We start from the raw sequence: 13,065 nt of genomic DNA on the forward strand, positions 1-13,065 counted from the left end.
GGTCAACATCAGTCAACATGGTCAGAATTAGTCCTTCATGGACCCTACGCATCTTCAAAATGTTCCCCGCTTTAGAGCCATAAACCACATTCTCAACCACTTGATGGGCGAATAGATCACGGCTGGATGCGGTCGCGGTGTCCAAGACAAAGGAAACAGAGATGCGCCCAGTGGGGGCACTTTAAATCACCAATGTAGACCATAGTGCACGAAGGAAAGGCGCCTCTTCACACACTATGATTCCTACATTTGTCAGGCCAAAGTGTATAATAACGAAATAGGGTTTTGTAGCACGGCCTCCGGGCAAACATCCGGTTTCAGAGGCTTCTCCCTTGTACTGTCCTTTACAGTCTACCGTCTCATCGTCGGGGCCTTTTCTCACCAAAAATCAAAAATAAAATAAAATAATAAAAATTATACTTAACCTAAATCTAAACCTAACAACCTAAATCTTCAATCTTGAACTTCTATTATTGGGTCTTCAATCACATTTGCTGGTTGACATCCAGGTTTTTTTTTTTTTTTTTTTTTTTTTTTTTTTGCAAACTACATATATAACATAAGTCTTGAACTTGGAATCTTGTTCTTATTTTTGTGTTGCTCTTTTTCTTCATTTTTTTCTTCTTTGTTTTTGTTGCTTTTCTTGAATCATCTTTAATAGGCTCTTATTTTCTTCACTTTTTTAAATTTCTTCATTCTTTATGTTGCTTCTTGGAAGGTCTAAGGATTTTCACCAAGTAACATAGGACTCCAATAGTGAAAATTGAGTGATAGATGGAGGCTAATATGAACACCTAATGATTATTGACAATGTGCCAAGATCAACTAAAAAGGGTGGGAAATGACTCAAAAATGGGTGTTACCGAAAAGACTTGGTCCCAAAAGATGTGAATTGGGGGACCCACTTCAAAGTTCATCAAGCACCTCAATGAAAGGTGTGATGAACAAAATCTATCTAACTATCTACTCTAGACCCCTAGAAAAATGATAACATATCCTAAAAAGGCGGTGAGAATCTAACTAAACAAGGCTCGGACGAGACTCGGGAGTACTAAGGGGTACTCCTTCCAAAACCAAGATGCGAGTCTTCAATATCTTCAATGTCTTCAAAATACCTTACCGGGCTAGTCTTTGCTCGCACACATTGGCATGACCAACCACATCCCTCCGCACCTAGACCCAATCAAGCTACCTGCATCTGACCCCCACACAAGCAGTCTCAAAATGGTCTGTGAGGCTCAAAACGTGCCCCGTTCATCAAATACAAGGAATTCAATATCAAGACCCAGGACCAATCTATGATTCAATACTTATGACTCGGCGCTATGGTACCTGTAGGGATGAGAAGACAAGAGAGAACAAAGATGCATGAACTTAAACTAGAATGCATCTAAAAAGTATGAAAATTAGAAAAGAAAGAAAGAAAATATGCAATATTTTTGAATTTTTTATGCAATATTTATGAATACCCTAAATGACTAACTCTAAATGCAACTATATACAACCTAAATTCAATAAAAATAAAAGATTAGATTACCTCACCCCAAGCTTAAAATTAAGCATTGTCCTCAATGCTTAGGATGAGAGTAAGGCAGGATCATACCGGGATCAAGATGGAGGAGGCCCGCGAGGATGGTATGGAAGCAACACATGGATCGCATAATGATGCTTGGATGGAGTTCTTGGCCGCCTAAATACACATGGATGAAAGCTTTGTCACACAAAGGACGCATTTGAAATGGATCGAAATTTTCTTATGAAATGACATATTTGCGCGGGTACCCTCGCAAACTTTCCGCGGGTGGGGGGCAGCCGCGCACACATGTCAGAATACATCCCATGTTGGGGTAATTTGGAACTCGGAATCTGCACGGCTGGGGACCGGTCGCACAACGGCTGCGCGGGCACCCGCGCGCAGCAATCAGAGAGCACCCCATGTTGGTGTAATTTGGAACTCGGGACATGCGCGGCTGGGGTCGGTCGCGCAAAGTCTGCGCGGGCACCCGCACGAAATTCAAAATTTTGGAATTTTTCAAACTTCACCAAAATCACTGGAAGACTTCTATATGCTTATTTTTAGGCCAACCTCAAGTTTAGAAACACCCAAAACTTCAAGCGGAGATTATTTATTCACAATGCATTTATTTAACGTCTTTGTCAAGACATAGCCCCGCTTCCATCAGCCTTCGTAAATTGGTGTTTCCATTGTTACGTTGTCGAATTCTCCCGTGTCAAAGCCTTCATAAAATAGTTTCAAATGGTGCCCATTCACTTTGAAGATTTGGTTTGTTTCCAAACTCTTGATTTCAACCAAACTAGGATCAAACACTTTTATAACAATAAAAGGTCCATGCCATCGAGATCGCAATTTTCCCGGGAATAACTTTAAGCGTGAATGATAAAGAAGAACTTTTTGACCCAGAATAAAGTGTTTTTGGGTTATATGCTTGTCATGAAATGCCTTTTTCTTCTCTTTGCACCTTTTGAACCTTTTAATTATCTTCTTCTTGACCACTTCCATCATTGGAGGATCCAATCTTCTTTGAGGTTCCCTCTTAGGATTACAATCATCTTCCATGAGTATCTTGTCTGTGCATACATTAGGGCTTATCCTGTTTATTGGCTCAATCACATCAACCCGATACAATGGAGAAATGTTACTAGGGTACCTCATTCCTTCAAAGATGTTGAAGTGAATGGTTTCTCCATCAAACTCCATAGTTATCTTTCCTTTATGGACATCAATGATTGTGTGAGCGGTATGCATGAAAGGTCTTCCAAGGAGGATCATAGATGATTTGGAAGGAGTCTTCTCTTCAAGATCAATGACATAAAAATCCGCCGAAAAAACAAGTTGATTAACTTGTACTAACACATCCTCCAACACTCCTCTTGGAGATACACTTGACTTGTCTGCTAATTGAATGATTACTCCAGTTTCTTCCAAAGTTCCAACATTGAGAGATTGAAAAACCGAATATGGCATCACATTGATCGAGGCTCCAAGATCTAACATAGCACTTTCGACATGCAAGTCACCAATGGTACAAGGGATAGCAAATATTCTCGGATCCTTGCATTTGGGAGGTAACTTCTTTTGGATAATCGCAGACACATTTGCATTGACTTGAATCTTTTCATTTGCCTTGAATTTTCTCTTCTTGGTGCATAAATCCTTGAGGAATTTTGCATAACTTGGAATTTGCTTAATAGCATTCAGTAGTGGAATGTTGATTTGGACCTTGCGAAAAGTTTCAAATAATTCATTTTCTACCTCTATCTTCTTGGAAAAGGCTAACCGGGAAGGGAAGGGAGGTGGTATGACCAATGGTTTGATGGGTTTGTTGGAAGAGTCGGGTTGATCAACGTTTGGCACAACCGGTTCTTTTGGAGGAATCACAACTTTTGGAGGGTCCACTATGATCACTTCATCTTCTTCTTCTCTTGAAACTCTTTTAGGTTGACTTTCTCCAAGTGTTTTCCCACTTCGTAAGGTAATGGCATTCACATTGGGGTTCTTCTCGGTTTGAGATGGAAGTTTTCCCCTTTGTTCTATCTTGTTGAGAGCGGTTGCCAAGTCTCCAATTTGTGCTTAAATGTTGGAGAAAGTATTCTTGGTTTCTTGTTGAAATTGGGTTTGACTTTGAGCAAGAGAAGTAACAAGTTCTTGAAGGCTCATTTGATGGTTACCACTTGATTGACCTTGTTGTGGAGGGTGTTGGTAATGTTGAGGGTTATAAAAATTTTGTGGATATGGAGGTTTTTGGGATTGGTATTGTGGATGTTGGGGTCTCATCAAAAGATTTGGTGGATTTTGCTTTGGTGGATAAGGGTTGTTTTGGGTATTCCTCCAATTGGGGTTGAAGTTATTTTGAAATCCCATTGGTCTTGATTGACTTTGATATCCGCCCATTGCATTCACATCTTCCGGTTCACTTCCAAGTGTGGGACACTTATCCGTATAATGACCCGTCATTGCACAAATACCACATACCATCAATTGTTGACCACTTCCCACCACCATTTGACTTAACACATTAGTCAAATCCAAGAGCTTTGATTCCAAATGTTGAGTGTTGCTAACTTCACCAACCACTTGTGTAGAATTTCTCTTCATGTCATTTCGAGTCCCAAAATTCCGTTGATTTTGAGAAATGGTACCAAAAAGTAATCGGATCTCGTGAGGGGTTTTGTTGAAGATGTCACCACCACTTGAAGCATCAATCATCCTCCGATCTTTTTCGTTCATACCCTCATAAAATTGTTGAAGAAGTAGTTGTTCGGGTATATTGTGTTGAGGACAACTTGTACACAAATTGTTGAAGCGCTCCCAAAAATCATGAAATGTTTCATTTTCCCCTTGACGAATCCCCAAAATGTCACTTCGTTGGCTTGATATCCAGGAGGTGGGATAGAATTTGCTATTGAAGGCCTTGAGTAACTCTTCCCATGTGTGAATAGATCCTGGTGGTAAGTTGAATAACCACTCTCTAGCTTTGTCTTCCAAGGTAAGCGGGAAGGCGGTTAACTTGAAATCATCCAATGTCACATTATCGGGCAACATGCTAACACATATCATATGAAAGGACTTCAAATGCTTTTGAGGATCTTCTCTATCCAACCCATGGAACTTGGTAAGTTGATGGATGAAACTTGACTTCAATTCAATCCCTCGGCGGTTGGCAGGATAAACAATAGCAAGAGGTGTATGAGTAACATCCGTTTCCATCATTTGTCTAAGTGTCAATTCTTGAGGAGGATTGGGTGGATTGGGGTTATTGGGATATTGTTGCAAGTAATTGGGTGGTTGTTGGTAAGGTGGATATGGGTATTGTTGGGGATTTTAGATTGGTGGTGGATAAGGTTGGTAGTTAGGGTATTGGTTGTAAGGAGGTTGTTGTTGTGGGTACATTGGGTTTTGGTACATTGGAGGGGGTTGGTAATTGGGTTGATTTGGGTAATGTACTTGTTGAATTGAAAAGCATTGTTTTGAGGTTGGTTGTTTTGGTGGAAGTGTTGGTTTTGTAGTTGTGGTGGTGGTTGATAATTGGGTTGGTTTTGAGGAGGGGCTTGATTCCAAGGTGGCATATCAATGAGAGGTTCTTGTGGTTGTTGTCTTGGTTGATGGGGTGGGGTATTGGCATCTTGGTTGATTGGGTTTGGGTTGGGATTATGAGGTGGAGTGTGATTCATGGCTATGTGGTTTTCAAATGGAATGTCTTCAAAGGAATGACCAACAATTGGAGAACTCGGTTCGGTGTCGGTATCACTTGAAGTATGAACTTGATCTTCTATGTTGATTAGTGGAGAAGAGGAAGAAGCTTGAACTAGTTGTTGTTGCTTTGCTTGTTTGGCTAACTTTTTCAACCTTTTTGCTTCTCTTTCAATTTCCGGATTGTAGAGTAGTTCACCGGTTCTTGTAGACCTAGGCATAAACAATCAAATAACAAAAACCAATTTCCCCGGCAACGGCGCCAAAACTTGGTCGGGTTGTCAAGCCCACCAAGCAAATTACACCCTTTGATTGCTAACTAAACGTAATATAATGGTAAAAAGGGGTATCGATCCTCGGGGAAATGGTTGTATTCAATCACCAATGCAATTTAATAGAACTAGTGAAATTAAACTAACTAACTACAATTAAAATAAAAAAGGGGGGTGTTTGATTACTTGATAACTAAAATACTTGAATAACTAAAAACCTTGCAATTAAGCAAGTTGATGAGATGCTCAAAGGTTGTGAATAATTGGTTAACTAAGGCAATTCAACACAATGAACATTTGTGTGTTTATCATTAGGATCTAATACAAAGCTTATCTTTCATCCCAAATTGGTTATAGCAATCATGAAGCATGATATGCCAAGATTCCTCATAGATAGTATGGAGGTTGGGGAAGCCCACAACACACCTTCTTAATTAAGATCAAGGGTCAATTGAAGCAATTAATCCCAAGAAATCAATTAGCTTTAAGAATAAAGGAATCCCCAATTCCTAGAGGATGTCAAATGCTTACACATCCATAAAGGAGATATGATTCACAAGCTAGAGATGATTTCTACCATCATAAGGCCTTTGTTCTAGATAAATTCAATGATCCAATGCAAAATCAATGAAATAAATCAACTATTGCTCAATCAAATACTAAGCTCATGATCAAAGTATCAAATAAGCATAAGAATTGCAAACTAGAATCATAAACATGGAATAAATTGATAATCAACATAAATCCTTCAAAACCCACAAACATTCATTGGTTTTCAGCCAAAATTAACCAAATAAGAGTATTAGCCACTCATGGCAACAAAGAAACAAGAACAATAATCTAACTGCATAAATAAACTACCTAAGATTTGGAAAGATGAAAGGAAATGATCTTTTGCTCCCAAAATCGCCTCTTGCAGGTCTCTAATGGTGGAAAATGTGAATGAGCCTCCAAATCTGATCCCCAAAGGTTAAGGCAAGCCAAATGACCAAAATGCCCAAACTGGGCAGTTGCGCGGGTACCCGCGCGACGGAAATTCCACCCGCGCAAATGTTGCTGTAATGCTATTGGTCCACCAAGCCACTCCACCCTTCCACTACCAAAGATTCCTTTGGTCCCCCCTCCTTGTCCATGTAATTTGAAATGCACCAATCATCATTTAGCCACCAAATGGATGCTCCAAGCCCAAAATTTGAATTTTATGATCCATCTTCACAAGCCCAAATAATCCAAGTCAATAACTTTCAAAGCCCAATTCTTCCTCTTTGATTCCGCCAAGCCCAATAATGCCTCGGGAGCCCACTAAGCCCGTCTCCGATCAACCCGCAACCGTAACAAGCACCGGAAAACCTACAAAATATCTCATGCAACATAACAAGCACCCGGTACGATCCATACTAAAGAAAAATAAATAAAATACAATTCATTAATGATAAAAAGATCTAAAAATCTAAAATAAACTAATAAAAATAAGGAAATAAAATAAGCTATCAATTTCTCTAAAAACTTATCAAGCATAGAAACTTCTCTACTAAACATATGCACTGGAACAGAAACCGGTTACAGTTTATATCACTGATTTATCATGATTTTCATAATTGTAACTTATCAATATTCGCGATATACATTCGGATTTTTACTACGTTAGAACGCTACTGCATTACATGTAAACTAGATTGTACGATACTGTGAGGCGCTACTTCATTACTGTACCCTTAGGTGTACAGGGATAAATCCTACCACTGTATAACCAAAGTCTCCTGCTAGCTACAGTTAGGCGCGCACGCCTGAGATGTACAAACGTCATTTAACGTCAACGCTTTAAGAACGTTGGAAAGGTCTCTAGTCATATCAAGCATGATTATACAACTCACATTATGTATAAATCACCGATAGTTTACCAACCTGGTTTTCTTCAAGAGTTTTATTTATACCAAATAGAACTAAACACACTATGCATACTGGCCGAGCCAGGGTTTTCAAAACCGAATGATTTATACTACGGTTGTATATTTAAATACGTATACTTCATGATTAGTTTTAGCTAGTCACATGAAGTAGTATTTTGCATAACTATACGATTTTCAGAAACGAACATTCATGGTTGTATATGAAATCGATCACACTACATTTTTCACTAAAGAAAATATCGGATTTTCTTGAAACTACATAATCATTTCGGCTCGCTCATCAATAAGTTTTCGCTCATCAATAAGTTTTCATTACAAATTACTGCTTATGAACTCACCAGCTTTATGCTGATATTTTTCAAACTGCTTGTATTCTCAGGAAATCAGTTAACAGGTACTTGTTGGATTTTCGAGGAACCGAAGCATTTAGAGTTTTTAAGTTTTATTATGCAAAACTATTGGATGCATTTCAAACTGAGTTTCAAACAGATGTAAACGTTTTTTTTAATTAAATATTCACTGTAATGGTTGTGTTGATATGATTGTTGTTATTCATTGGTTGTGATGCTATACATGACGTCCTCCGCCCCGGAATGTTTCCGCCAACGGTTTCGGGGTGTGACAATATATATATATATATATATATATATATATATATATATATATATATATATCACTTTCCATAAAATATGATCGATTACATGAATCTAATCTAATTTACATTAAAGTTTCAACCACAACATACAATGATTATCATAAAAGAATACTTAAACCAAATAAATAAATAAATAAATAAGAATTACTATATAACAAACTTACAAATTAAAAACTTTAACATAATAACATGGCCGAAAAATGGTCCAAAACCCTCAAACCAACACAACATTTAATTTTTTTTTTTTGTGAATTTTGTATGTGATTTACATTTATGTGTTTACTCAAAGAGAATAATATTTTTATAGTAGAATATTCATTAATTGTTTATTAAATATATTATATAAGTTATAGAACCTTTCACGATGTGTAATTAATTACTTTGAATGTGAAAATGTATGGGAGTTTCAAATGTATGAGGTGATAAGAAAAATGTCTTTTTATAAGAATAGCAGGGTCCAAGGGGTAGAGCCCCTGGCTGGGGTCACTGAATTTTACATATGGGAACATAGTGGAAATTCAATTTCTTGAGGGTGATTTTGGTAAAACTAACGAAAGTCGTTAGTTTTGGTAACCCTAAATCCTCATTAAATCCGGATAAACATTACTTGCTTCCAAAGCAACTAATGACGGCCCAACCCTAATGAAACTCTAATCTCGTTTAATATATAAACAGTTCTTCCTCTTCAGAAGAGGGTTACGATATTAAGCTCTCGTTTTCATCATACTTTCACAGAATCCTCTAGCATATTGGCTTACAATTTCTGTGCCTAGAATCATAAGTGTCAACTTGGATTACCCAAGGCTGAATTTCTTGTAACTCAGGCATAGGATAGAAATATCAGTTCAGAAAGTGATATCACGATCCAAGTTGGTATTCAGATCTCCACCACGAACCCTAAATTTCCTACATATAAGAAACATTAATTAGAATAAATATTATCATAATTAAATGATAAATGCATTTATTACGAAGATTATTAATATATTTCGCATTTAATTATTTCATATAATAAATGAATTTTAGGTTTAATTATAATATTTATGTCATCATGATACATATTAGAAAATTCAAATATTAAAAGTTAACACCATGATTAAGGTTATGTAAAGATAATATATATGATTGGGATTTAAAAGTAAAGTATATATTGACCATTAATTTTTAAGAGTATTTTGGTTTCTCTTATTGTAAATTTGAGTATATTCCTTATAATCTTCCACGATTCTCGTGATAATCGTGTTATCCATGAAACATAGTTTTCTCGATAAAGAAATAAGGAAAATATGTTTATGTCTTCATGTATAGACAATATATCACTAATTTATTAATTGAAATATTAGTCATATCTTTTACCAATTTCAGATAGTGATCAATGCTCATTTATATATAGAAAACAGCTCAATTACTTCCTTATTAAATGGATCATATCTTTTAAAATTCAAAAGATATATAATATTAGTGGGGACTAATCGATCATATTTACCGTATATGTTCATATTTTTACTTAGTCGTGTTTATTCATAAAGTTTAACAAGCGGTTATCATTTAATTGTGTGCGTAACATATTATTTTATATGCATAATATATATTTAATGATTAAAATCATGAGAACAAAGCATCCGAGCTTGTGAGATTTAATTGATGGCCATCGCCGTTGTTATTACCGATGGTTAATGGTAAAAACAAGATTGTCTAGTGAAGAGGTTTTTGGATTTAATTTTGATACGTTTTATTAAACTTTATCATGGGTGATATTAGTTTTTTTATAAGAGTATACATCTTTGTTTAGATATTTTGATTCTATGAGATTGTAAATTCTATGAGATTAGCATGGCCCCTACGTAAGGACGACACACAAATCGAGAAATGATCCAAAAAAAAGTACATGATCCATAAAAACCGAGTTGAAATGGCATCAACCCAAAGTCCCAAACCACATCATATTTGGTTATAAGTATTATATTAACAATTAGATTTTCCATTCTCATCCTAATCAAATCATGTCATTTAGGTAAATAAAAATGCTTCAACTATATGTCAATGATGGCCTAATTGTTGAGGTGCCAAATTTTGTATAAGATATACAATGTTCAAATCGTTAATTTGTGCAAAGAAGACTCAGGTTTTCTTGGTTAATTTTTAGTTTGCTATTTAACAATTATTCAATATGTTAATGGCGGATCTTTACGGTTACTAAGAAAGACACTATTTCTTACTATGGAAATTACTAAACAGTTATCTTAGTGACCAAAAGTTAGGGGTTATCATTCAAAATAACACACATATAAACGTACATGTGAAAATTAAAACACACACAAACACACACATATAAGTATATATATACACACACACAAACACATTAAAAAATTATAGTGCTACTCGAGTATATGTGAAGTGTATATTTGTCATATCCTCAACCTGTCCTCGAGGGTCTGCATGGTCCGCTCGCTCTGACCGCCGATCTGCAGATGATATGTTGTGCTAAAATGCAGTTGCGTACCCAGTTCCTCGTGGAACTTCTGCTAGAAATGGGAGGTAAACCTAACATCTCGGTCGGAAACAATGGAGACCAGAACTCCATGGTGAGCAAACGATCTTGCGGACGTACATGTCGGCTAACTTTTCGGCCAATGAACTCTCTCGTATGGACAAGAAATGGGCACTTGTGTTCAATCGATCTATAATGGCACATATAGCATCAAACCCCTTCATCGTCCTCAGTAGTTTGGTAATGAAGTACACCGTGATCTATTCCCATTTCCACATGGGAATCTCCAGAGGCTGCAGCTTTCCATGCGGCCTCTGATGCTCGGCCTTGACCATCCTACAGGTCAAGCACCTCTCGACGTACCAAGCGATTTCTCGCTTCATGCACAACCACCAGTAACTAAAACTCAAGTCCCGGTACATCTTTGTGGCTCCCCAGGTGAATAGAAAAATGAGACTTATGAGCCTCATCCATAACTGTCTGTCTGACCCCACCAGACATCGGAACCCATACCCGACTGCATCTGGTCAATAATCCCCGACTATCATGCACAAATCGGGCGTTCTCGCCCCTAATCCTCTCCAATTTCCAGCTCTTTGGTCGCATGCCCTAAGTCTGCGCATCTATAATCAAACTCACAAGTGGAGAATCCACCGCTATCCTCATATATATCGTTGGGGTGGAAGACCCAGCTGACTTGCGGCTTAGAGCGTCCGCCACCACGTTCGCTTTATCGGGGTGGTAAAGGATCTCGCAGTCATGGTCCTTGACTACATCTAGTCACCTGCGTTGTCTCATGTCCAGGTTTTACTGATGCATGATGTGTCTCAAGCTCTTGTGATCCGTGTACATGGTACATCGGACCCCATAGAGGTAATGTCTCCAAATATTGAGAGCGAATACCACCGCTCCCAACTCCAGATCATGAGTATGGTATCTCGTCTCATGCGGCTTCAGCTGTCGCGATGCGTAGGCTATCATCCGTCCTCTCTACATCAGGACCTCCCCCAGTCTTGTGATTGATGCATCACAGAACACCACAAAATCGTCGACTCCCTCTACAAGAGTCAATATTGGGGCCTCGCACAAACGTTGTCGGAGTGTCTCAAAGCCCTCTACTGCTCAAGGCCCCATCGGAAATCCACCCCCTCCCTCGTCAGACGAGTGAGGGTACTGCAATCTTGGAGAAATCTCGTATGAATCTCCGATAATACCCTGCCAATCACAGAAAACTCCTGATATCCGAAGGAGATTTTGGAACCTCCTACTACATAACCGCCTCGATTTTGGCTGGATCGACCAAAATCCCCTCCTGGTTAACGAGATGTCCGAGGAACTGAACCTTTCGTAACCAAAACTCACACTTTGAGAACTTGGCATACAGTCGTTCCAATCTCAGAACTCCTAATACCTCCTTGAGATGCTCATCGTGCTGCTCTCGAGTCTTGGAATATACCAAGATATCATCTATAAACACGATGACTGAGCGGTCAAGCATCGATCTACAAACCCGATTCATCAGGTCCATAAATATTGATGGCGTCTTGGTGAGCCCAAACGACATCACCACGAACTCGTAATATCCATAATGAGTCTGAAATGCAGTCTTCTACACGTCCTACTCTCTCACCTGGACCTGATGATACCCAGACCTCAAGTCTATCTTGGAAAACAAAGTGCACCCTATAACTGATCAAAGAGATCATCTATTCTCGAGAGTGGATAACGATTCTTCACTATCAACTTGTTCAACTCCATGTAATCAATGCACATACGGTGTGAACCGTCCTTCTTCTTGACGAAGAGAATCGGTGCTCCCCATGAAGAACTGCTTTGACGAATAAACTGCTTGCCCAACAGTTCCTGCAATTGTAATGACAACTCTTGCATCTCGGGTGGTGCCAATCAGTACGACGCATTGGTGATAGGGGCCGCACCTGGCACCAGGTCAATCCGAAACTCGACCTGCCTCTCCGGAGGTATCTCAGGTAACTCCTCCGGGAACACATCAGCAAACTCCCTGACCACTAGGACCTTTGAAACTGGAGTCTGATCCCGGATCCACGTATCCACCACATACACTAGATAACCTACACACCCGTGCTGAATATACTGTCGAGCCCTGGCAGCAGAAGAAAACCCTAATCCCAGCCTGGTACCCTCGCCATAGACGATCAGCTCTCCCCTACTTGGGGTTCGAACTACTACTCGTTGACCCTCGCAGTCGATCATAGCACCAAAACGACTAAGTCGGCTCATACCCACAATCACACACATACACACACACATCCTCCATGGGGATCAGAATCAAGTCAATCGGGAAGGACACTCTGAAGATCTCCAACTCACATCCTCAATAAACTAAATAAGCAAAAATCCTGTGTTTTTTGGCGATGGAGACTCGCAACAGGTACTCTAGCTCTCCTACTGACACACTAAACTCCCCAATAAATGCCTGAGATACAAACGATCGACTCGCCCCCGAGTCAAATAAAACCAATGCAGGCAATGAGTTCACTCAAAAC

At 38.8% G+C, this 13,065-nt stretch overlaps 1 protein-coding gene across 1 annotated transcript; it reads right to left on the minus strand.

Annotated features, from left to right (window-relative positions):
* Positions 1 to 2,179: 2,179 nt before the first annotated feature.
* LOC145045102 (uncharacterized) lies at positions 2,180 to 4,249 on the minus strand. The gene is made up of 2 exons (XM_078993447.1): positions 3,691 to 4,249; positions 2,180 to 3,591 (listed from the first exon to the last, which is right to left on the minus strand). The coding sequence occupies exons 1-2, from the start codon at positions 4,247 to 4,249 to the stop codon at positions 2,180 to 2,182; spliced, it is 1,971 nt and encodes a 656-aa protein (XP_078849573.1).
* Between the last annotated feature and the right edge of the window lie 8,816 nt (positions 4,250 to 13,065).

This window comes from Lactuca saligna, chromosome 5 (genome assembly GCF_052625555.1).
Source record: "Lactuca saligna cultivar CGN05327 chromosome 5, ASM5262555v1, whole genome shotgun sequence".
Classification (NCBI taxonomy): domain Eukaryota; kingdom Viridiplantae; phylum Streptophyta; class Magnoliopsida; order Asterales; family Asteraceae; genus Lactuca; species Lactuca saligna.